This window comes from Erythranthe guttata, chromosome 10 (genome assembly GCF_056151865.1).
Source record: "Erythranthe guttata isolate IM_541 chromosome 10, IM_541, whole genome shotgun sequence".
NCBI classification, from domain to species: Eukaryota; Viridiplantae; Streptophyta; class Magnoliopsida; order Lamiales; family Phrymaceae; genus Erythranthe; species Erythranthe guttata.
Window position 1 is genome coordinate 1,977,501 of NC_142542.1, and position 25,783 is coordinate 2,003,283.

Here is a 25,783-nt window from a genome sequence, read left to right on the forward strand (position 1 = left end):
AATTATCTAATTACATAACTTCGAAACTAACAAGGGGCAGTGTTTAAGTAGACATATTACCTCAACACCCGCACCACGGTGATAGTCCATAGCCAAGGTTTCTGCTGTTCGTTTCCCTTCGTCGTAGCAACTCCTTACCCCTAATTATATGAAATAATTCAATCATAAACTCCTAATCAAGATAGCATAATCCACTACGAAAAAATAAATAACATTTCGAGAAGATTATCACTCACCGATTGGATTCACATGTCCCCAATACGTCTCCTTTTGTGGATGCTCGAGAGGGTCGCCGTAAACCTCACTTGTGCTAGTGAGAAGGAACCTCGCACCAATTCTCTTTGCGAGGCCCAACATATTAAGCGTACCCATCACATTCGTCTTGTAATCAAAAGTTAAGGGTCTCAACCAATTCAGAACAAAAACGAGGGAAAAAAAAAAACACCTCCAATGTAATTAGTGCAAGAAATTTTGTGTTTGTTTCCTCGATAAACGTACATATACTATATCATGATAGCAACTTATAATTAGCACACAAACATATAAGCATTATCGTAAAACTTCGGAAACATCAAATGCATATCAATCAACGGATAAACATGAAACTAAGCAAGAATATTACGTTGACATACATCTACAATGAGCACACATTCATGGCGGAAAAAACACGCGAAACAAAAGGATATGATAGTCTTGATTGGATTGTATTTATAATGCACGGGCGAAGCAGGGCAAGCCAAATGGTATATCTGATCGACCTCCAGCAAAATCGGCTCGACAACATCGTGCCGAATCAATTCAAACCTCGGATTCCCAAACAGATGCACCACATTCTCTTTCCTCCCAGTGAAGAAATTATCAACCGCAATGACGTCATCGCCTCTGGCAATCAGCTTATCCACCAGATGACTCCCGACGAATCCCGCGCCGCCGGTGACAACAATCCTCCGCCTCTTCGTTCCTATCCCAACCGGCACTCTGCCGACGCCATTGGAGTACCTGGGGTTATTACGAGCCACCGGGTTGCTATTCGCGTAAGTGGCGGCGGCGGCGGGATCGGGGTCGGTAGTTAGCGAGTCGCGGGTGGCGGAGAAGAGGTGGGGGCGGGGATCGGCGGGGGAGAGGGAGGGCTGGAGGAGGAAGAAGGTGAAGCCGATGAAAACGCCGACGAGGATGAAGAGGAGGCGCTGCTCTCTGAGGAGGTAGGTTATGGATCTGGGGAGGGATCTGGGGTGTTTGAGGGATTTGGGGGAGTAGAGCTGGGATGCGTGGGAGATTGGCATTGATGATTGCTTGTGCAATTGCTTCATGGCTGATTGAATTTCTTTGGTTCTCGGAGAAATGAAAAAATTGAGTTAGGGTTTTCAGGCCATGGTTACTCTGTTAAGAAATGGGAGAGGTGAGATGAAGAAGATGATGGGAAGAAGGTGGAGTGGAGGTATCTCATCTCATCTGTGTGTGTGTGTTTGTGTGTGTGTGTGTTCCAATTTTGCCGCAAATTAATTTAAAAATTATTTTGTATTACTCGAATTTAAGGAAACCAAAATGAATGTTTGTTCACCCTTTTTTTTCATTTTTTTTATTTTAAATAAATTTTGCCCAAAAAAAAAAAAAATTAAAAGTTAAATTACTTTTATTCAAATTTGATGTGGTGAACAATTAATTAACTCGAATCTGAAGTAAATTATTCAAGAATACCGAAAATAATCATTCGATAATCTTCGTCAATTGGGAAAAACGAGGCGTTTCATGCGTAAAAACTCACGTTAGGTCGTCGGCGAAAACTCTCTGATGCTTAAATCAATCCACGTTTCTAGACCGAGTACATCAAAACTTTTATCGAATTTACCAAGTTGTGCATATTTGATCAATTTTTTTATCGAATTTTCAAAGTTGTGATCGAGATTGAATATTTTTTTCCTTTTTACACATTTGATTTTTTTTTTTCTTAACGAAGCTCAAACGAAATTTTAACTTTTAAAGAACGAACTTGAATCGAATATCGAATAATTTTGATTTGATTTTAAGTTTTACATAAAGAACAGAAATGTTTTCACCATTCATCACACACCCAAAAGTTACACATCCTTATTACATTCCGTTCATAAACATCAATTCAAAAAACAAAATAAAATGAACATGATAATATCACGGCAGAAGTGTAGGTATACGTATACGTATATATTTATTATGTATCTATACGCGCTGTTATATATCAGCGGGCAGTGGAACGTCCTGCCATCCCGTGCAGTGTTGAAGAAAATGCTTCAAATCATCGGTCGGTGCTTCGACCGTCCACTTCTCGTAATACTCGCTAGGGTTAAAAACGGAATTTTCTTCCGGTAGGGGCGTTAGCCCCGAATCAGTTCCACACACAAATAAATCACCTTCGGATTTAATGCAGCCGGTGCATTCTTCTTCCTTGTCAGCTGCCTATAAATCAAAATTCGATGCAAATAATTAGAATAATTTTCTTTAAATATTTTCTTGAAATTCGTCGAAATAAAAGTTCGCGACATTACACCTTTTCCATGTAGTATTTGAAGGCCACCTTCTTTTGCCCAGCTTCGTATATGTTGCACTGCGAGTATATCTACGAAAAATAAAAAAATACATCAATATATCACCAAAATATATTAATCAACATAAATTTAAAAAATATTTATTTATATAAAAAAATTAAAAAGAAAAATTAAAAAATCACCTGAGATTCCATACTAGCACAAACAGCATAAACCCCCCAATTAGTGGTGTAGTTATTATACAAATGCACCTTCCCAAACCGAACACGCGGGTGCCTCTGTTTAGTCCCGTCGAAGAAACAATGGTGAATCGTAACCCTAATGCATCTATCGCCCGTATTAGAAGCGTCCGCGCCAATTAGTATCGTTTTATTATGATTCGCAAAATGGCATCTAAAAAAACAAAAAAAACAAAAAAAAAACGATCCAATTACATTTCATTCGCTATAACAAAATTAAATTCGATAATAGTAACGCGAACCGAGAAATAGTGATATCGGTGCTTTCTCGAGTGATATCGATCATTCCATCGCCGAAATCACTCAAACTGCACCGATCGATCCAAATGTGCTTCGAATTCGGTTTGATTTGGATCCCGTCGACGTCGTGCCCTCTCCCACCTTCGATTTCGAGGTTGCAGATAATTACGTGTTCGCATTCTTTCAACCTTAATCCTTTGCCCGTGATCTTAATCCGTTGACCACGCCCGTCGATTGTCTTGTGAGAAGATATGGTTAAGTAAGATGAGAGTTTAATTGTGCCTGAGATTTCGAATTTGATCCAGAGTGGTTCTTGCTTACGGCATCCATCACGGAGTGAGCCCGGCCCGTCATCTATAAGTAGAAATTAATTATCAGGTTGTTAATAAAGATTAGTTTGATTAACTGGATTAATTAACCACCCTCGAGTTTGAACCGATTTCATATTTGATCCGCCGTGTTCACAGAAAATACATTTGGGCCCGTGTTTTTTGAAAAATTCAACAATTTTACTCATTTCCGTTAATTTTTTGTTAGTAATAACTAAATTAATTAAGCACCAGGGAACTATTTTACTCATTTACTCAACTGACAGACAGTAAATTGACGAAAATAACCAAAAACTATTGAAACACCAGGGACCAAATGTGTTTTATCGTGAACATGGGGACTAAGTGTGAAATCTATGCAAATTTGAGGAGTGAAAACTGCAATTTCCCATTAATTAACAGGGTTGTCCGAAGAAGAAATCAAATTAAACAATCAGACAATTAAAAAAAAAAAAAAGCAACGATCTTGGTGGGGGTTTGTTTGTTTACCGGAGAGGGTGGTGACGCAGTAGACGGCGCCGTGAAGGCCGCCGACGGCGGAACGGCCGAAGCCCTCAGCTTGGCGGGCGAGAGCACGCAGGGTGGAATCGACGTGGCAGTACGGAAAATGCAAACCCATGTCTGAGTATCCTAGAATTGTGGGGTTGGGGTTTACTGGTTGCAGAATTTTCAGAATATTGTGGTTTGTATTTATAGGGTGGGGATTTTAGCTGGGGCTCAAGAAACGGAAATGGCGATTCCGATATTTATGGAGGGGGGTGCAATTAAATGAAGCTTAATTGTACAGGTGGAAGATGAAACTTACCGACAGTTTTTGCTTGTCCGCATTAGTCAACGCCTTTGACTTTCTAACGGATACGTTTATTCCGACAAGTGAAGGGGACGAAGCCCAATACATAGTTACTTGTTTATTTATTTATTTATTTATTTTAATTTTAATTTTAATTGAGCTTCTAAAATTACGTTTGGAATTAGTTTTTATATATATTATTTTTAAATTTGATTTAATCGAATGAAGCGAGCTTTAATGCAGCGGTGGCGAAGATGAATCGAACTAGAACAACTTGATTTTTTATACAATCTTTTTAAATGATGTTCCGTAGGGTATCAAATTGCCAAGCTCCATTCACAACCTACTGAAAATTATATGTATTCACCTTGTGCAGTATTAATTACTGCCAAGGAGAATAGATATATATAGGTATGAAAATATAAAAGAAAGAAAAGGAATACAAGGTATGAATAAATTGGGAAAACAAATAGATTGAGATTTTCAGCTCAGTCTTCCAATTTCACACCAGAGATTCACACTTTCAAATATACACCACCAGAGTACCTCCAGGAGAACAGATCTCCTTTCTCTCTCTCACAACACTCAAACCCTAAATTACCCAGAAACCACGAAGGAAGAACAGATCAAGCACTCAAGCTAACCCACTCACCAAAACCCCAATTTCTGAACTCACAAAGAAGAAAACGGAGGGATTTAGGTCGGATTAGGGTTTATCTGTATCTTATCCTTTTCCAGCCTTCATGCCAACATATATAGGGACTGAAGTCAAAGAGAGCCGGTGAAGGCTGTACCGGAGGGTCAAAGTCAGCACTGTACCGTGCACTTTGACCTCCAGCCATAACTCAGTCAAGGGCCCAATGCAGTACAAGGGAGGAAGAAGACAGAAGCAGGAGCGGCGGAGAAGAAAGGGTAAGAGTTAGGGTTTCAGAGTGAGAGAAACGAAGAGAGAGAAAATGCTATTTAAGTGAGATACTGAACGATCCAGATTAAGCCTAAAATCCAACGGATGGATCTGGCTCTGAAATAGACTGGACTCACTTATAATAACTTGGGCTTAACTCAGTATGGTGGTTTATATAAAATGATGGCAATCGGGCTTTATGGCCCAGAACATATTTGGGCCAAAATCCAACATGTTCGTAGTTTATCGAACAAAAAATATATATTAAATTAGGGATCTTGAGCTCAAAATGAATAAACAAGTTTTTTTTTTATTATTATAAATTTTATTACATTTGTATTTATATATATATATATATATATATATATATATATATATATATATATATATATATATATATATATATATATATAATAGTTTAATGTTTATATTCTAGGTTTACCGTTTTATACAATGAATAAAATTCCACTAATAAAATAATTTATTTTATGTAATGAAAACTTAGGAGCATTTATATAAGCTTGGTTTGGCCCAATGTTTGCAATATTATTGGGCCAGAATAAATTGGGCTCTGTCACCTTGTTTTGGTCCATTTATTTATGAGAAAATATAAAGTAAGTTATGGTCAACATTGAGGTAAAGTCAAATTACCAAAAAACTATTGATAAAAGAAAATTACGAAAAAACCCTTTTGTTTGAAAAATGTACAATCGAATCCCATGAACTATAAAGTATAAATATTCTTATAGGTATACTCTACGTTGTCAAATTCAACATAATCTTTTAAATTCGCTAAAATGTTCTTTAGTTTGTTCTCGTTTTATGCAAAATTAAAGTTTCTGATGCACCAGAATCTGATATTTACAAGCCAAGAGACTCATCTTATGATCATCTTATTTTGAAATAAAGAGCACGAATTAGATAAAATGAGAAAATTTGCAGTTGAAGAATGATTGTAATGAGACTTTTTATAGTTTGACATTATCTCAGAGTTCTTATATGTAATTTACCCTTTTCTAAAGGGGACAATTAAAACAAATCCCAATTTTTTCTCACATCAGTACCTCCAAGTTTAAAACATTTTTTATAGAAGTTTTTACCACTTTTTCTTAGTTCAAAACCATAAATAAAAAAAATTATTAGCAAAGTACAAAAATGCCCTTCATCAAACAAAATACAATTTACACAAACAAATTTTTTATTCCTCATTTTAATACCAAGGAAAAAAAAAAACAAATTCTCTCTTCTTCTCCCCAAACTAAAACCCTTAAACCCTATCTTCTTCATTTTCTTAAATCCTCCAAAACATCTACAAATTCAAAAAAATCAAAACCTCACAAAACTTATAAAATGGAGTTATAAGACAATAATGTGGTAGTATATATGGAAGGAGAACCCATTAAGGTATGTATCCATGTTTTTTATTAACTTCGAAGTCGATTTTGAAGTTTTTTTTTTGAAACCCGCCGGCAATTTTGGACACATACTTGTCGACTTTTTAGTCCATTTTCGATACCAACGTGTCGAAAAATATATTTAGGAAAAAAAAAAATTAATTTTTTAATTTTTTTACCAACAGTGTTATTTCGACAGGTATGTGTCGATTTTCTTTTTTCTAAATATATTTCTCGACACGTTGGTGTCGAAAATTTACCAAAAAATCGACTTGTATGTGTCGAAAATTGCTGGCGGGTTTAAATAAAACTTCAAAATCGACTTCGAAGCTCAAAGAAGACATCGATACTTACCTTTATGTGTTCTCTTTCCATATATACTACCATATTATTGTCTTATAACTCCATTTTGTGAGGTTTTAATTTCTTTAGTTTTGAGATTTTTTAGAAGGGTTTGTTGTGAGGAAGAAGAAGGAAGAGGTTGAGAGATTTGTGAAGAAGAAGATGAGTTTGAGGGGTTTTGTGTGGTTGTACTGAAGAAAGAAAAATGAGATTTTTAATGTTTATATAACATTTATTTTCATTAAGGGTATTTATGTCATTACGTATTTATTATTCAATTTTTATTTTTTTGATATTGAAGTAAGAAGAATTTAGAATCCGTTATAGTCATTCCTTTTTTAAAAGGGGCAATATGCCAAACACCCTTCATTGGAATTTTAATTCTTGATAAATCCTTTATTTATAATTGATATTTGAGATAAATCCAATGGGCCTGAAAAACCATATATACCCCCACTAATTATTAATTATTATAATTATTTAATTTTAAATAAATTATTCTCATAATCTATACCCAAATCATCTCCAAAAATTATTCCCCCAATTCACGCCAATTCAATTTTTTTTCTTTTCTTTTTTATTTTGTTTAATGGTTTTCTTTATTTTAATTTAAAAGAAAATTTTGTAATAATTTTATTTTTTTTATTTTTTTTATTTTCGGTATTTTATTTTAAATTATTTTTTTTTCTTATTTATATTTTTCATGTCTTTTATTTTAATTTAAAAAAGTGGTTTTATTTTTATTTTCATTTTTTAAAGTTTTTCTTTTTTCTTAATTTCAATTTTTTTTTAAAATGGTTTTTTTTTTCTTTTCAGTTTTTTTAAACATGAAAAACCACTCTGTATAAACAACTATATAATGAAAACCACTCTGTATAACAACTATATAACATGAAAACCACTCTGTATAACATCTATGTAAACTTGAAAACCACTTAGTATAACAGCTATGTCAATATAAAAACCACGCTTATATACAGTTATATAAAAATTTGTACAACATTATTGAAAACCACTCTGTATAAACAACTATATAAACATAAAAACCACTATGTATAAAACAACTATATAAACATGAAAACTACTATATATACACATCTATATAAATACATCGAAAATCACTATAATTTTTAACAAGAAAACATCAAAAATTCTGCGAAAAAAAAAAAGCTATAAAACCACTATAAAAGACACCATCTTCTCTCCAATGAACCCTAGAACATAGTCCGTGTAATCTTCTTCCTCTCGTTATTTGAAACGTAAACCACTATTTGAAAAAACCATCATCTTCTCTCCCATAGGCAATTTCGTCAACAAAATCATCAAGAACAAAAACATTACCAAAATAAAAAAAAAAAAACAAAAATCAGCCATTTAAGAAAAAAGAAAAAAAAAGAAACTAAATCATTACAATAATCCAACAGAAGACCAAACTAATGCATCTATCTTCTGTACAACACCACCTCTCTAAACCAAAAACGTTGGGCATCATCAATTTCATCTTTTACTGTTGCAGGAAACAAGTTATTCAGTTACAAGCATTCACCTAGCCAACAATTACATTAACATTAAACAAAAGTTTGCAACAAAATTCAGACAGCAGATTGTATGCCCTAACTAAGCCAGGTTTCAATTAACCCCACAAAGTGTGCCAGTCACTATAATTGAAGAAATAGTAACAAAGCATAGAACATATATGTTTGGGAAGTGTGCTTGTTTACCCGGTCGAAGAAAACGAGAGTCAAAATCGGCGGAGAGAGCGCCGTTAACTTTGCCGTCGAATTCCGAGCGTACCCTAACTAATTTAGGCTTTATTCGTGAAGAACAAGAGGCGTCGAAGAAACCTCGCACCAGCGACGAAGCATTTGAGAAAGTCGGCGAGCTGCAGTGCTTCAATTTTGAAGATAAACACTGGGATTTAAGCGAAAATCCCTTAGATTTAGGCGGCGATGAAGGGTGAAGAAAGAGGGAGGGGCGGCGGTGATAGAGGATAGGGTTGGCTTTTGAGATCCTACACCGGGTGAAATACATCGGGTAGATCTTTACCATTCATATACACACAAATACACACACACCCACATTGGTGTGTGTAGATCAACGGTGAAAAATCACCCGGTGTAACCTTCACCGGGTGTAGGATAGATAAAACCGATAGGGTTTGGAAGAAATCAAAAAGAAAAAAAAATGAATAGCCGATGTATTAAATATTAGGGTCGTGGTTATAGGTTGGGAGATTAGATGGAATTACAATTCAATTATTATATATTAATATTAAATAAAAGTAAAATAGAAAGAAGGGTATAATTGTGAAACTATATTAATTTTTATTAATTAAAATTGTTTTGGATTTAACTTAAAAATGAAAAAAAAAATTGGACTTATTGTAATTGGAGGAGTCTAATGAGGGGTGTTTGTCAAATAATCCCTTTTTAAAATATAAATCCGCTGGCTTGACTTGTCATTTATAAAACTCGATAAAATACTTAAAAGTCTTAATCCACATTTATTAAATTAATTAATTAATTTTATGGCTTTAATAGTGGTAGGCCCCGGCGGCGTCAACACGTGCTATTCCTCACCGACTTTTTTACATTCACTTTCCACCGCAACCACCACCACCACCACCACCACCACCTCCGCCTGTTCTCCCACCACCTTCTCCGCTGTTTCCTATGCTGCTTTCTCCTTCCTTTTTCAGCGTACAATTCTACATACATTCCTTACAATCCGATAAACAACATATAATTAATGTTTAATTAGCAGGCAAATAAATAAAAAATTATCAGCAGAACAGGGTTTTTCTCACAATGGTTTCCGTCAATGAAGAAGGTACGCACCAAAAATTAGCAACGTGAGACAAAAAAAAAAAAGTAAAAATTGGCGATTTCTTAATGAGAATCGGTTGCATTTGGAATTGTAGAGATGAATTCATTAGAATTTGATTGGGGCTTAAAATGTATGCAAATTGATTGCAAGGGTTTTGGTTTCATATAACATATTCTAATTACTAGGTCACAATTCCTTGATATACCAAAACCGTCTCAGATTTTGTAAATTAGGAATACTTTCGTCCAAATTTTTTTTTATTTATCATTTTTTCATCATTTTCAATCATTTTTCAAGTCATTCTAAACATCAACGAGAAGTTTTTATTATTTAATCATTTACCTCTTTGAGTTCTGAAATGAGGATGAATTCATTAGAATTTAAATGGGGCTCGAAACGTATGTAAATTGATTGGAATTTGGAGGGGTTTTGGTTTCATATTCTGATTTTGAACAATTCGTTGATATGCTAAACCAGCTCAGATTTGTAATTTGGAATACGTTGGTCCACATTCTGATCAATTTTGCATCATTTTTCACGTCGTTCTAAAAATCGACGAGAAGTATTCATCATTTCGTCATTTACCTGTTGTGTTCTGGAATGAGGATGATGATAATCTTGTTAAACAGGCGAAAGGGATCTCGAAATGGGCTCATCAACCCTAGATTTGCCTTCACCTTCACCATCGCCTTCGCCTCGAGCGGCTGTTTTGGTGGTATCCAATTCCAGCAAGTCCTTGGCCGCCTCGAATTCCGGAAAGGCCTTGTTTGTTTCAAACTCCGGTAAAGCATTGGTAGTTTCGAATTCCGGCAAAAGAATGGACCAATCAGGAAAGAAGAAGTACGTGAAGCAGGTGACGGGTCGGCACAACGATACAGAGCTCCATTTGGCCGCTCAGAAGGGTGACGTAGCGGTAGTGAGGCAGATTTTAGGGGAGATTGATGAGCAGATGCTGAAGACATCAAACGGGGCTGATTTCGATGCTGAGGTGGCAGAGATCAGGTCCGTTGTAGTGAACGAGGTCAATGAATTGGGGGAGACTGCACTTTTCACAGCGTCGGAAAAGGGGTATATTGATGTAGTGAAGGAATTGTTGCCTTATTCGACGAATGAGGGGATTAGGATGAAGAACAGGTCAGGTTTTGACCCGTTACACATTGCAGCAAGTCGAGGCCATCATGGTAATTTCACTCTTTCTTAACTTGTGCTCGAATGGTTGATCCGTGTTTATGAAGTCTGTTTAAATTGACATATCGTTTCTTGTGTGTGATCATTGGTCATAAGATGTGAATTTCCTAGGATATTGAGTATGAACCTGAATAGTCGTTCAGGTTTATTGATATTTTTGCATCCTGCATATCTTAGACTTCCAATATATTGAGTTACTGTACATAAGTAACCGTATATTTCGTTTGCTCTTACAGATATTGTCCAGATGTTGTTAGAACACGATCCTCAGCTAAGCAAAACAGTGGCTCAATCAAATGCGACTCCTCTCATATCAGCAGCAACAAAAGGACACCTGGCAGTTGTCAATATATTGCTTTCAAAGGACTCTAGTTTGCTAGAGATATCAAGATCCAACGGCAAAAACGCATTACATTTATCCGCCCGCCAAGGCCATGTAGCTATTGTCAAAGCATTGCTGGAAAAGGACCCTCAACTGGCTAGAAGGACCGATAAGAAGGGACAAACTGCACTACACATGGCTGCTAAAGGCGTTAGTTCCTCAGTTGTTAAGTTGCTTCTGCAAGCAGATGCAGCCATTGTGATGCTCCCGGATAAATTTGGTAACACTGCATTGCATATAGCCACCCGGAAAAAGCGTGCTGAGGTATTGTTTATCACCATTCTGTTCCTAATTATGAAGCTGATATCAATTACACTATGTTTGTCTCCCATATGTAGTACTTTTTGGTCTTAAAAGAATTTGAGCAGATTTTGCAATTGGACGTTCAGAGTTGTCGGTCATTAGTGTCGTCAGTGGGGTTTGTTGCATTCGGCACCCCCCCCTCTATTTTCTCTAATTATTAAAAAAAAAACTCCCCATGTTATTTAATTGACAAACCTCCAACACCCCACCCCACCCCACCCCCCACCCCCCATGATTCAATTTTTTTTAGCGAACTACCCCCTCAAAACTCACTTTCAATGGTTTTTTTTAGCAATTTGATCACGGGTACTAAATGCAATTGCAGATTGTGCATGAACTCTTACTGCTTCGAGATACAAATGTTAATGCACTGACAAGAGACCACAAAACCGCTCTCGACATAGCCGAATCTCTCCCTCTATCCGAAGAAACCGTGGAAATCAAAGAGTGCTTGACTCGCTACGGTGCTCTGAGAGCCAACGAACTGAACCAGCCAAGAGACGAGCTACGAAAAACCGTCTCGGAAATCAAGAAAGACGTACACATCCAGCTCGAACAAGCTCGCAGAACGAACAAAAATGTCAACGGAATAGCGAAGGAGCTCAGAAAACTCCACAGAGAAGGAATAAACAATGCCACCAATTCGGTCACAGTGGTGGCTGTCCTGTTCGCTACAGTTGCCTTCGCCGCAATTTTTACAGTTCCTGGAGGCGACAACAACAGCGGGATGGCTGTGGCTGTGACCAGCCCAGCTTTCAAGGTCTTCTTTATATCTAACGCTGTGGCCCTTTTTACGTCACTGGCTGTCGTTGTAGTGCAGATCACGGTTGTGAGGGGTGAAATAAAATCGGAGAGGAGGGTTGTGGAGGTGATCAATAAGTTGATGTGGTTGGCCTCTGTCTGCACTACTGTGGCTTTTATTGCTTCGTCTTATATAGTTGTGGGGCGGCATAATAAGTGGGCGGCGATTCTTGTGACTGTGATTGGTGGGGCTACTATGGCAGGGGTTTTGAGTGCTATGACATATTACGTGGTAAAATCTAGAAGGTTCAGGAAGGTGCGGAAGAAAGATAAGTACGCGAGAAGCGGGACTAACTCGTGGAGGCACTCGGATACTGATACAGAAGTCAACCCTATATATGCTATTTGACGCGGAAAAGAAAAAGGTATGAGTTTTGACTGGACCTTTTTTTTCTCCAGTTAGTCTGTAAATTTGAAAATAGGTTCTTGAAATCGACTAATTTGGTGGGGTTTTAAGGATGAGTTTATTGAGGAGAGGAAAACATATAAAAGCTCCCTCAGTGATATTCAGTCCATCTGAAGTTGTAACATAAAGAAACATAATACTGAATTTGCTCCCTGCGAATTTACATAAAAAGCTTCTCCTCTTCCAAAAACACATAAAATTATCTGTCTTGAAAGTTTGAAGGAGTATTATTAACTATGTTAGTTTTAGTTTCCTGGTTCAGTTTATGAAAACTTGTCTCTACCAGTACTTGTTGGTTTAGTTTAGGATCATTACTAAGTGAACAGAAGTCACACCTGTCCTTTTTTGAGGAATTAAATAGGATTATAAAAAGAAATACCCGAGTTTTCGCTTTCAAACATTAGCAAAATGTGAAAACAACAACAAAAAGTGGGTCGATCCAAAAGTGCCGAAACAACACTAGGGGCGGTAATTGGCTTACATGGTCCTGCTACCACAACCAACTCTTGGCTCTCTATTTGTTTGGAACTATCAAGTTTGACCTTATCCCCCATTTTGGCTCTTCTTTCCTTTGGCAATTAGCAAATTTCGTATCAATTAAATTATTTCCATAGTGACCCATCACATTCCTAGTCGACCCATCTTCTCGAGAAATCCATAAGTAATATATATATATTTAATTTAGGGAGATACGATGTGGGATAGCCTCAGCCTTTAGAGAGTTAGACAATTATTTATTTCTTGATACATATACTGTGAAGGCGTCACCAATAGTAGAAGATTAAGAGAATTTCGCTGAAAAAAAACACGTAACAGTATATGCAAGAAGATGAAGATAGGTGGTTCTTTGTATTTGCACTAAATATGGAAATATTCACAAGTTTATAGTGGAGGTGGTCCTATATTTGGATAGAAATACATGTGCCCACTGTTCTTCACAGTATATACTAAAAAAAAATTGTAAGCTTGCATGGTGTCGATATCCTAATCAGCGAACGGTCGAGATTATTTGGAGCAAAACTGCGTATATTTGATAATAATTTGGTCGAACATTTCATTTCTGAAGAAACACAGCTCTGGGAATATGGAGATTTGAGTACGCGGAATATGCATAAGAATTTTTTTTTTTTTAATATTAGATTTTTTTTATAATAATTAGTGTTGGTGGGGTTCGTCACCGACGTAGATCTGTGGTGGTTCTGCGATTGCTAATAGTTAGGTTTAACATTGGAGACATAATTGCGCGTTGATTTGAAAGTAATCGACATTATTTTTGCTTTTTCGGTTTTTTTGTGTGTGATTTTCTTAGAATCACCTTTGTGAAGAATCAGAATGACATGGTCACAAGCAACTATTCTTGGACTATATCAGCAGCTAATAAAGCATGTGTGCCCATAGATGATTTGTTTTTATTATATGCCTCTTTTTTATTTTTCCTATATTTGGTTAATGGTGCTATTTTAATAGAGTTTCTGGAAATTATTTTACTCTTTCTCAATTTTCTGGAAATTAATTTTTTGGGCAAATTACGGCCAGCCCCTAGAGGTATGCTTAAATTACGAAGAAACCCCTCTTGTTTGGATAATTACAACCACCCCTCAACTATGTATTGTCTTATAAAAAAAATATCATTTAGTAGGTAAATTTGACACTGTAAGGGTGGACGTATAAGATAATACATAGTTGAGGGGTGGTTGTAATTACCCAAACGTAAGGGGATCCTTTTGTAATTTGAGCATACCTCATTTGCCCTTTTTTTTATTAATTATTTTTTAAAATAAAGAAGAAGAGATAAATAAGGTTGTGTTGAAAAAGTAAATGGGAAGATTCCCCCTGAACAACTTTTCTCCACCTTTTATTTCGACAAGGAAAAAAGTTTATTACATTTTCACTTTTATTGAGGTTCATGTGTTAGACATTTATCTAAGATAATAAAAGTAGAAGAAAAGACATTCTTATAATAGATGGTCCTCTTTCTTGATACAATAGAATATTGATAAATTAATAATTTCGCTTAAATGATAATTTATTTCGCACTCGTTAAAAAGAAAATGTACTAACTTATTAGTTCTATAATTTAACATTTCGCTAAATTAATAGAGTTTTGTTAGTCTCAATTCTATTAATTTATAGAGGTTTAACTGTAGTAATATAATTTCGAAATCACAACACTTTTGCAACTACAGAAAATCATAACACAACTCGAGTACGCAAAACTAGAAAGGTTTTTAGTTTAATAATTCTAGTTCTTTTTTTTTTTTTTTTTTTGATAATTTTAATAATTCTAGTTCGATTTCTCTTATCAACACTTCCTACGGGTGCGCGTTACTTCGTAATTAAATAATAATAATAAATAAATAAAATCATATGGCACTCAAACAAGCAGAGACTGGAAAGGTTGAGTCCCACTAGGCCAAAAAGTTTGTGGGGAAAGCTCTTTATTTTGTAGTCTTCTTACATTTTTTAAAATTTTATTTTTCTTTTTTGGTTGGTCTTAGAGCCAGGATTTCATCAAATGTAGTAAAATGCAAGATTAGGTCAAACTATCAATATTTTGAGGTACTATGAACAAAAAGAGTGCAATAAAAATGCAGTCTTTGGAGTGTAATTAGAAGAAGAAAAACACAATTATTTAACCAAGAAAAAAAAATGTCACAAGCTGTACAACAGAATCAAATGATTGAACACCACCAAATTTATTTATTTTCCCATATTTAGAAATTTCTTCCTCTTAAATTATGGAAAAAAGACCTGGTCTTTTTTGCAATGAGCAATGGCTGCTTCAATGGAACCCTCAATCTCTGTGGCACTACTGCTCCTCCTCAGAAACTGCAGCTCATGGAAACCATTATTCGAATTAATCGAAAAGGAGGACGAAGAAGAAGAGGAATTCGACGACGAAGAAGAGTTCGACGAAGACATGCATTTCGCCCGTTTAATCGCACCGGAAAACGACCTTCTCTGAACTTCCTCGTTTCCCACATTATTATTGTTATTGTTATTGATATTATTATCGGTGGTGTTCTTGATAATAGTGGCGATTGTTGGCATTTTCATGGCATCGGCTTTCGGCAGCTTTTTTTCATCGGCTGCTTCTTCTTCTTCTGCATTGCAAGTTGATTTGGTGAATAGGGACTTGAGAAAAGCCCTGGAAGCTTTCAGCTTCTGAATCAGCTTCTGCTTTTTGGACTTTTTTGCAATACTGTGATTGTTGAGGGGGTTGTGTAAGAAACTGCTTAATTCGGAGGACCATTCGAAGAAGTAGTCGTCGGGGTTGAGCTCGCAGCTCCCCCTGCAAGATTCCGATGGGGAAATGTTGCAGGAATCTGTGGGGGTGTTGAATGTGTTGGTGCATGGTGCTGTGGAGCAGAGTAGCGGCGGCATTTCGAATGCTGCGGCGGCGGCGGTGGTGGTGGTGGTGTGGAGGAGGTTGTTGAGCATCTGGCGGCGAGGTGGGACGTAGAGAGGGAGGAGCCGGCCTTTATAGAAGAGGTCGTCGGCGGCGGCGGCGGGGAAGAAAGTCGGGGTTTCTCTCTCATTGCTAGTGAGAGAAGATGTGAATTGGAACTCGAATTCTCTGCTTTTCGGGGAAGAAGAAGAGGAAGAAGAAGTGATGAATTCTATGTTTATGTAGTCATCTTCATCTGCATAATCATCATGCATTGGGAGATTATTAGCCATTTCCATCAAATGTGGAAGCTTGAAATCTCTCTCTCTCTCTCTCTGTGTATGTATGTGTGTGTGTGTATTTGTGTGTATGTGTGTGTGTGATTTGTGAAGATGCTTATGGGGAGAAAGGCAGAGAGAGCATCAAAATGTTATTTGAAAGAGGGATATGGTTCCAAGTCAGAAAAGCATGAGACTGGTGTAAGGTAATTGTCAGGTTTTTTTTTTCTCTCTTTTTATAGCCAATTTTACTTATTTTATTTTCATTTTTGACCTCTTTCCAATTTTTAATAATTCAATAATGAACTTGTCAGTTTGCCCCCTAAACTAAGTGTGTTTTGCACTTTGTCCCCTAAACAAAAAAAAATTGCATATTTTTACCTGAACTCGTTAGTACGCTGCACGTTGCGCCCCAAACTAATTTCAGGCAAATTAGGCTGGAATAGTGAACATGTGCGTTGCATGTGAGATTCGCAGGGATAAATTCGTCCATTCACTTACATTCTATGTATTAATCCGAAATTGAGAGTTATGAAAGTTTGTTTGAGTTGGGTTCAATTCGGCTTGAGCTCCATTGGATTTTTGTTTGATTAAATATCATTCGAGCTCGACTCATTGGTTTGATTAAATATCGTTCGAGCTAAACTCGATAGTTTATCAAACCCTACGTTCCGTTCGGTTGAAGTCGTCTTCATCCCTACCACAAACAAAAATAAACTTGAAGTGGAAAAAAAACCCATCCCTTAAAAAATATAGTAGTTGACTTGGTCAAACATGGGGATTTTTTTTCTTCTTGTTTGAAATACTGTTTTGAGACATAATTAAATATTTTCTATTTTTATCCTGGTTGATTACAACTGCTAACTACTACCCTCCATTGGGTTCAACAACTTTCAATGCTCTGTCGAAATATTGTTAATTGGAAAAAAATAAGGTCGAGGCTTTTTGTTTGCACACTTTTGTATTAATATGAATATTAATAATAAATAATTAATTAATTAACCTACAAAATTAGAGTGCAGCCCCTAGCCTTATTATTGTTATTATTAACCCCACAAATGTTTAAACACAAAAACAAAAAATGTGGAGCCCCACTTAGGGCCCCCTACCCACTGCCACGTGCAAGTGACCCCTCAGGTTAAATATCGCATTGAGGTAAGATATTTTATTTAATATAATATTGCATTTTGTTTAAAGGGGTCATTAGCAATAAACCCCTCATATAGATAATAAATGGTGATATGTCCACCCCTTAAATCTTTCTTTGTGATAAACCCCTAGAATTTGTATTTCCAATTCTACCCTTATGTCAATTACCATAATTAGTCTCAATTATTCCTTTTTTCTCTCTTTCCATAACAATAATCTAATTCCTAAAAATCTGCTTCCAAATTCCTAAAAATTTGCTACCAAATCAAAAAAAGATGATTTTTTTTATTTTTTTATTTTTTTATTATTTCAGATTTTTAGCGATTTTTTTATTTATTTATATTTTTAATTTTTTTCTAATAAAATATATATTTTTTTATTTTTTTTAAACAAAAAATTGATTTTTTTTTTTCTCGACAGATTTATAACTCCGAATATGACTATAGTTGAATATGGCTATTATGTGACTACGCAGTGTATAACAGTGTAATTAACATATTGTAGAAGTATAATTATTAAGATAACAGTAAGAATATGACTATTATGTGAATGTGACTGTGCTTTGTAAAACATTATAATTAACAGACAGTAGAAGCATGATTCTTAACAAAAACAGAGAGAATGTGACTATTATGTGACTACGGTTTGTATAACAGTGACTGAACAGGACAGTGAGAATATGACTATTATGTGACTAGGTTCTGTGCAATGTGACTACAAGTAATCTGCACTTGAAAAAACTTGCAATATTAATAGCAAAATACATTGCAAAAAGAAAAAAAAAATGACTAAAAAAAACAAAAAATAACTAATGTGATCTTTCAACAATGGCCATCGACACATGTTTTTTTGTTGCGGTATCCAACTCGGTTGCACCGACTGCACTTAATCTTCCGTTTGATCTTGTGTGTTAAATATGACTACACTGTTGAATGTTGAACATATGCAGCACTACAAAAAGAAAAGGACAAATATAACTAAGTTATTAAACATGACTACTCTATCAAATATGACTACTCTGTAAAATACACTGCACTACAACCGACTAATCTCGTATTTCAATGGGTTTTCCAGATCTAAACATTCAGAATATGCAAAATAACACAAAAATTAATAAAATCCAGAATAACGAGAGAACGAAAGAGAGAGAGAGAGAGAGAGCGAGAACAAAGAGAAAGATAGAGATAGAGAGAGAGATATAGAGAATATTACCGGTGGATGAAACGGCATAACCTGAGGAAAAGAAACCCAGAGATGCCACACTTTCTCTCTCTAAACTCCCCTCCCCAATAATTATGATTTATTATTAATATTGTGATGATATTTTCGGGCTCGTAACCACCGCGAGCATGTATGCAGACTTTTATAATGGTGTGATGATGATGGTGTATTGTATATGATGGTCATGGTGAACGAGGGATATACATAAATGGGGATGGTATGGTGAGGGGGTAAAAATGAATTTGATGCGAGATCCGAATCTTTGCTTTACAGGCAAGAAATTAGGGTTAAAGCACAGCTGTAAAAAGTTGTTCCCCCACACCAACAAGGGAATTGTTTTTTTGAAAGAGAGAGAAATAAAATTGTATTATGTTAAAAAACCTAACACATAGGGGCACTTTAGTCTTATCATGGGTGGTAAGGGGGGTCTCACTAATTTAAATTGGGATATGGGTTATGGGAAATTCTTTAAAATCAATTGGGTTTAGTTCAAAATATTTTCCAAATAAGGGGTGTATTGCATATTTCCCCTTGTTTAAATTATAATATCAGTTCTCAATAATGGACAAATTTATTCGTAACAAATTGATTATTTTATTTGAATTTGAAAATAACGGAAGAAAAGTAATTAAATCGTTCAATTTTATTTGAATTTTTTGTAATTATTTATTTGTAAGTACTCTTTTAAACTTCATTTGTTTCTTATTTTATTTATTTGAATATAAAGAGAGCAATTAGAGGACCCATTGTGAGTCCGACATCAGATTTATCACATGCCATCTGACAAACATAAAAAAAGGTGACTGCTAGATCTTTTTTTCCTATGTGGCAGTATTCTATTGGCTTGTTATTAGTTTAATCTAATTGCCTGCTAATTAAAAAAATTAATCACTAATCTTCACATTATGGAGAGGGGCCAAATAAATGCATATATAATCACTCATGAGGCAACATCTATAAATATTTTAATTAATAAATAAATAAACCAAAGAATTTGAATTGTGTGATTGTGTATGTTTCAATGGTAGTAATACAATTTGTAAAAGAATATTAAAAAGTGTGATTATTATTATGAAGCAGTTTTTCGTGTTCTTTCTCGTCGAATTCCCAGTCGATAATCCCCTCCGTTGAGCTGCGTCTGCTGTGATTCTCGAGTTCCAACTCCAGTTTCAACATGGATAACTGTGCCTCTGCATCTGAAGATTTTTTCCGGTTATTTACCATTACTAGAGCTTCCATGTTTTCCACGTGTTGTACGTGTTCCGTCTCTGTATGATTTGTTGCCGCCATTTTCATCGACCTATTTCGAATCAAAGGCAGTGTTAAAATTGGAGTGGTAAAAGACAATGATATCCCTCCTCCTCCTCCTCCTTGTGCCTCGTTTTCCGATGATTCGATACTGAGCTGCTCGTTTTTCTGTCTTTGAGAGAGGAACGATATTCTTGGGGTTCTTGCCTTTGGTGTCTCTTCTCTCGTAAACGGACCTGCTTCGGATTCCAAACCGGGTTTCTCGATCGATTCGAAGTCGGATTTGAACTTTTCGATTTCGTCTAATAGTTCCTTCACTTTTCCATCACTTCTTCTGGTTATAACAGTTAGTCACATTTTCCCTCCACATTTCAAAATTTTAAAACCACCAAGATAAATTAATAAAAAAATAAAAAAATTACCTCGAATTATCGTCTTGCTGGTTTGAAAACTGTTTCTTGATGCTTTCCACTATGGTGAATGTGGTGATCAACTGTGACGTAATCATCGATTAACAAGAAAACCATAATATGCACGAAAGGCGCTTTTTTTTTTTCTTTTTTTTTTCAATGAAATAAAACCTAGTATGCATGTAAGAATAACATATGCACACCTTGGTTGATGAAATTTGGTACTGTTCTTCAAGAGATTTCCATGAATTATCCTTTTCGTCTGTGGTGGATATTCCATCTAACCTGACAGAATTTGATGTTTCGGTATGTGTTTCGTGTCAGATTATTTATTAAATAAAAATAATTTTAAAAAATTACCTTTTCAAATTCTGGACAATATGCTTGACCGCAGAAATTGAAGGTCCCAACTCCTCCTTGTACGAACTTAAAACGCTTATAGCAAGATTAACGAAGTACTCCTCGTGCCTCTCCAGCTCATCACTTACACGTAGAAATTTCGAAAAAAATAGTTACGAGTGAATATTTGAAAAATATAAAGTGTGGAAAAGAGAAAACCTACTTGAGCAGCTTCTCGTTTTGTTTAGAGTATGATGACTGGAAAAGATGCGTGTTTTCGAGAAAATTAACGAAGCTGTTGCAAACTTCTGCCTCTGCTCTATACGAAGTAATCGATTTGGCCAGCTCATCATCCTGAGTATTGTTATATAATCACTTTATCGTAAAATTGATATTCGTACAACGAATATTCTACACGCAGATAAAAAAAAAAAAAAGATATTATACCTTCAAAGTGAAATGTTGAACAATCTGATTACTAGCTTGATCGAACTGATCTCTTTCTTCCCTCGCGTTGTGGAGGCGGCCATGCGCAGAAGTTAAAGCAGTTGTAACCTTTTTTAGCTCTTCCTCGAGCTCGTCTTTTCTTATATCAAGAGCTTTGATTTCAGCAACTAATTCCTGAGTAATAGTTACAATATCAAGTCTATGCTTCTGAGCACGATACGAATTAAGAAACTATGCAGTAACTAAACAATCCATTCTTTGGAAATAATTAAATTGTATATATAAGCACCGACAGCTGTTGAAAGACATTTTACCTTTTCGAGTATGCTGACTTCGCCGCTTTTAGCTACACGGAATTTAAGGGCTTCTTCTTTCTGTATTCTGTTTGCGGAACGAGAAAAAGAAGTTACCGGAGGTTCAGACATCTGAAAGTAAAGATCGGTGTTTCTTTCCAGATATCGTTAAGTTATTGTCTTTGAAACATATTATGAATGTTGCTAAGTGTAGTATTCTCTTCGTGTTAGGGCAGGAAAAAAAAACGATGACACGTGTAAGAAAGACAGGTCACAACTACGAACCTATTCTCTGAAATGCGCTTTTCAGCTTTTGAGGCAGAGCTTGCAAGAGATTCCGATAATATCTTCAACTTATCAATCTGCACAATAATTAAAAGCGTGCTGAATATGGGCATTATCATTATTGATGTCAGCAGAGAGAGAGAGAGAGAGAGAGAGAGAGAGAGAGAGAGAGAGAGAGAGAGAGAGAGAGAGAGAGAGAGAGAGAGAGAGAGAGAGAGAGAGAGAGAGAGAGAGAGAGAGAGAGAGAGAGAGAGAGAGAGAGAGAGACCTTCTGAATATGGGCTGCTGGAGAATCCCCATTCTTCATGAGTTTCTTCCGCAACAGAAGCTCCTCCAACCGGGAACAAAGTCTAACATGCTCGAGCGCTTCCTCTAAATTCTGCAGATTGAATCATAACTGCACGTCTAAAAACCTGAACAGACTGGAGATTTAAGTTATAACTACAGACAGTTGAAAATCACCTCACCTCTGTAGACATCCCGGATCCGTATTCAGACGATCTCCCGATATCTTCACTCAGAGGCAGCTGGTCTTTCATGACGTCTAGTTTCTTATGTATATCCGAGACTTCCGAATCTATTCTGAGAGCAAATTAAAACAACAAAACATAAAAAATAATTAACGTAGTAAAGGTTAATTCAAAAGCAGCTGTTCCAAAGAATCTCATATACATAATACATGGAAAGTATACCCTTAACCACCTTACTATCTCAGCATTTACTTTAAGTCCAGCTATAGCTTCTTGTGCAAATTGCAGCAGTTCTTCCCTCTTTGCCTGTAATTAATTAGACAACGAAAGAGGAAAAATAAAATGTTCGTATCTTCGTCTATATCTCCATATTAATGAAACGAATGACGTAACAAAATTTCACGGGGTTTATAGTACTGTACCAGTACTTCTTCATTGTAGGTTGAGAATGCTTTTGCCAAACCTCGAACACTGCTCGTTGTCCCATCATGAGCTTCTTTTCCACCCTTAAGGCAGATCCTGGAAACGAAATATGAAATTCAATTACAAAAAATCTTCGTAATTGATTGGTGATCTGATAACCACAATAAACATATATAGGAAACGGGACAATTTAGAATCACCGGTATATCTCCAGAAGCAGCGAAAGTTCTTCTTCATCGGGTTCTTCAAGAATCTGCGACAGACGTAACAAAGAAAAACAGGCAACGTTAATATTTATTATCAGGATAAGTATTTCATCTTATGTCGAATAGTAGGAAAATACTGTCACCACTGCCACGATAAGGAGCACATGGATAAACGGAATTGTGAGTAAACGGCTACACTTACCAAAGACAGCGTAATGCCTTCAAGGGCTTGACTGTGAAGGAATACATCGCGGAAATTCATTGGTTCTCCACCAAGATCGTGATCGTAATACATAACCTAGCCATTGTACTTATATAGTAAGGCTGCGTCAATGGACACACACACACACACACACACACACACACACACACACACACACACACACACACACACACACACACACACACATATATATACATATATAGCACGCCTTTGGCGAAACACATACCATAGTTGGCTTTTCGTGAGGAGAACCATTCGATTCACCGAACTTGTCATTGTGTTCGGAGTTGACAGGTTCGTTTAGTCTCTCTATCTCTTTCAAGGCAACTAACCATCTTCGTAGTAACTGAACTCTTTCCGCCCCTCTACACGAAACCGAAACTTCTTCTAATCGTTTTACTGCTAGCTTATAATTTTGGAAATTCCGAGATCCCTACATTATCAGAGAATAATATTAACCATGGCTTAAGTTATTTCCCGGAAAAAAGCCAAGTGAAAAACTAATCCATCTCTTTGTTAATCCATTTGCCTTAATATAGTAGACAGCATATATATTGGCAGGAAACAGAACATGAAAAAAAATATCAAATTTTAAAAAATGAGAATTTTCCCCAACTGATGATCTTATACGATAATTTAGGTCACAAGCAGAGGTAAAATTTTCATTTTATGCAGAAATTGATCCAGCAAAAAAAAAAAAAAAAAAAAAAAAAACAGTACCGATGTTAAAGTTGATTAACGACGACGTATAAGCTTTTATCAAATGTAATTAATTAAACAAAAAACAAAATTCCATATTGAGATGTTAGAGGATAATACAATGCGATCCTGGATGAGCCTAGCGCCGCCGACAACTGCTTGGCCGGCTTGGTTGACGACGGTGTCGGCGTATCCGCGAACCGTACGGGTGATATTGTTGTTGCCGCCGACTTCCACCGCTTTGCTCACCGCCGATCGAATCCACGACATTTTATCAAATTGGCTGTTTTGATCGGAGAGAATTAATTGCGCGGAGGAAGATGTAGAGAGAGAGAGAGACACGAATGAATAGATTTCGATGAGAGAGAAAGAAACAAACATGGAGAAGAACGATGAGCGTTATGGAAAGGAAAAAAAGTTCGAGTCTTGAGCCATTTGTTTCGCGCCTCGCCGTATTTTATTACCATAAATACCCTTGATAGTTTTGACTCACATTTTGTGTCACGCACGATACTATTTCTTCGATTTTATTTTTGCAATAAGCAGCACTCTTGTACCATGTGGACAAAGCATTCAATAATTGCTCTTAATTATTTTCCTATTTCTTCTTTATTTCATAATGATATGCCTAATTGGGCCAACCCAATGGGCCTACAATTTCTTTACCTACTGGGCTACGAGCCCAATATCGAAGACTAATATCACCGAGGCTCAAACACCTTCAAGTAAGGTTTGGGCCCAACAAAGCAAACCCAACCCAATAAACGACATATAAATAGAGGTTTTACTCATTTTATTAAGGTACGTCCTATTAACTGAGTAATACTATCAACTGTATTCTCTGGACTATTTCTATGATCAGCACGTCTGACTTGAGCGTCGGAGGGGTTTCCGCCGGATCAACCCCCGGCGTAGTTCACGTGTGTTCATTTCGCAGGTACCTCAGGATCATCAAGTTGTCAAGCTACTGATCTGCTTTGCTCTCCCAGTTCATTTTCTACACTACCCCAGGTGATCTACATTTTAGCATCATCATTTTGGCGCCGTCTGTGGGAACGATGCAAACCAGATCACGTAGCCAACAAGATCCTCCTGAGGCGTCTGCTCTGAGAGAAAATGACACAGCTAACGACCTCCCACCTCGTGGAGGCTCTGGCTTGCCACCTCCTCCACACCCCATGGATCCGCCTCGCGAGGTTCAGGTGATCCCCCCTCGGGACCCACCACTCGCCGATCCACCACTCCCTGCTCCTCGAATGGTTCAAATAACCGAGGATGCGCTTCAACGCATGATAGCAGAAGCTTCAACTCGCGCTGTCACAGAGGCCGTGACCCAATATATCGCCACGATGGGAGCAGATGCTCCCAACGCGATACCAGCACTTGCTCCACATGTGGAGCCACCTATGGCACCACCGTCATCGACTCCCCAAGGGGGCTTACATCTGCCCCCAAAATATTTCGCTCGCCAAGGGTTATCGACTCCCTGGGGGCTTACATCTGCCCCCAAAATATTTCGTTCGCCAAGGGTTATCGACTCCCTGGGGGCTTACATCGCCCCCAAAATATTTCGTTCGCCAAGGGTTATCGACTCCCTGGGGGGCTTACATCGCCCCCAAAATATTTCGTTCGCCAAGGGTTATTGACTCCTTGGGGGCTTACATCTGCCCCCAAAATATTTCGTTCGCCAAGGGTTATCGACTCCCTGGGGGTTCACATCGCCCCCAAAATATTTCGTTCGTCATAGAAGGAGCCAACGCTCCTCCTCGTGAGGCCCCACTGGGTCCTCAACATGATCAATTTCCACCTACTTCTAACGATTCAGATAACCGAAGAAGACCTTCAGCGTATGATCACGGAAGATTCAACTCGTGCTGCCACTGAATCAGTGGCACCATATATCGCCAAGGTTGGGCATCCCACCCCAGATGTTCGTGATCGCCTCATCCTAAATGGGGGGCTATCCCATCCTAAAGTTGGGCATCTCATCTCAAGGGTGGTACATCCACTTACCTTTCAACCCCAAGGGGTTTCACAT

At 36.9% G+C, this 25,783-nt stretch overlaps 5 protein-coding genes across 6 annotated transcripts in view; 1 reads left to right on the forward strand and 4 right to left on the reverse strand.

Moving 5' to 3' along the window:
* The window catches only part of LOC105952913 (UDP-glucuronic acid decarboxylase 1), a 3,093-nt gene extending 1,587 nt beyond the window's left edge, over window positions 1-1,506 (reverse strand). The window contains exons 1-3 of the mRNA XM_012976507.2: window positions 687-1,506; window positions 237-384; window positions 61-140 (exon numbers count right to left, since the gene is read on the reverse strand). Of these exons, the coding sequence (XP_012831961.2) occupies window positions 61-140; window positions 237-384; window positions 687-1,310 (852 nt within the window). The 5' untranslated portion in view covers window positions 1,311-1,506. The remainder of the gene's footprint in view (window positions 1-60; window positions 141-236; window positions 385-686) is intronic.
* A 529-nt stretch (window positions 1,507-2,035) lies between these two features.
* LOC105952912 (putative pectate lyase 4) lies at window positions 2,036-4,221 on the reverse strand. Its single transcript, XM_012976506.2, has 5 exons — window positions 3,820-4,221; window positions 3,004-3,355; window positions 2,705-2,915; window positions 2,525-2,593; window positions 2,036-2,433 (listed from the first exon to the last, which is right to left on the reverse strand). Exons 1-5 carry the CDS (start codon window positions 3,947-3,949, stop codon window positions 2,209-2,211), a joined length of 987 nt encoding a protein of 328 aa, XP_012831960.2. The 5' UTR covers window positions 3,950-4,221; the 3' UTR covers window positions 2,036-2,208.
* Window positions 4,222-9,186: 4,965 nt separating this feature from the next.
* Window positions 9,187-12,856, forward strand: LOC105952910 (ankyrin repeat-containing protein ITN1). The gene is made up of 4 exons (XM_012976505.2): window positions 9,187-9,589; window positions 10,216-10,767; window positions 11,011-11,420; window positions 11,785-12,856. The coding sequence occupies exons 1-4, from the start codon at window positions 9,568-9,570 to the stop codon at window positions 12,607-12,609; spliced, it is 1,809 nt and encodes a 602-aa protein (XP_012831959.2). The 5' UTR covers window positions 9,187-9,567; the 3' UTR covers window positions 12,610-12,856.
* Window positions 12,857-15,281: 2,425 nt separating this feature from the next.
* On the reverse strand, window positions 15,282-16,548 carry LOC105952705 (putative membrane-associated kinase regulator 4). Its single transcript, XM_012976290.2, has one exon. It carries the CDS (start codon window positions 16,351-16,353, stop codon window positions 15,403-15,405), a length of 951 nt encoding a protein of 316 aa, XP_012831744.2. The 5' UTR covers window positions 16,354-16,548; the 3' UTR covers window positions 15,282-15,402.
* A 3,097-nt stretch (window positions 16,549-19,645) lies between these two features.
* On the reverse strand, window positions 19,646-24,182 carry LOC105952703 (uncharacterized). 2 transcript variants are annotated; one of them, XM_088823792.1, is made up of 16 exons: window positions 23,866-24,182; window positions 23,273-23,479; window positions 23,026-23,121; window positions 22,818-22,870; window positions 22,617-22,713; window positions 22,427-22,500; window positions 22,192-22,306; window positions 21,993-22,103; window positions 21,725-21,801; window positions 21,461-21,527; window positions 21,147-21,320; window positions 20,923-21,053; window positions 20,721-20,843; window positions 20,564-20,645; window positions 20,373-20,443; window positions 19,646-20,284 (listed from the first exon to the last, which is right to left on the reverse strand). In XM_088823792.1, the coding sequence occupies exons 1-16, from the start codon at window positions 24,124-24,126 to the stop codon at window positions 19,753-19,755; spliced, it is 2,271 nt and encodes a 756-aa protein (XP_088679918.1). In that variant the 5' UTR covers window positions 24,127-24,182; the 3' UTR covers window positions 19,646-19,752. The 2 variants fall into 2 exon arrangements, with proteins under 2 accessions (XP_088679918.1, XP_088679919.1); XM_088823793.1 differs by having other exon boundaries at window positions 19,646-20,281; window positions 23,866-24,173.
* Between the last annotated feature and the right edge of the window lie 1,601 nt (window positions 24,183-25,783).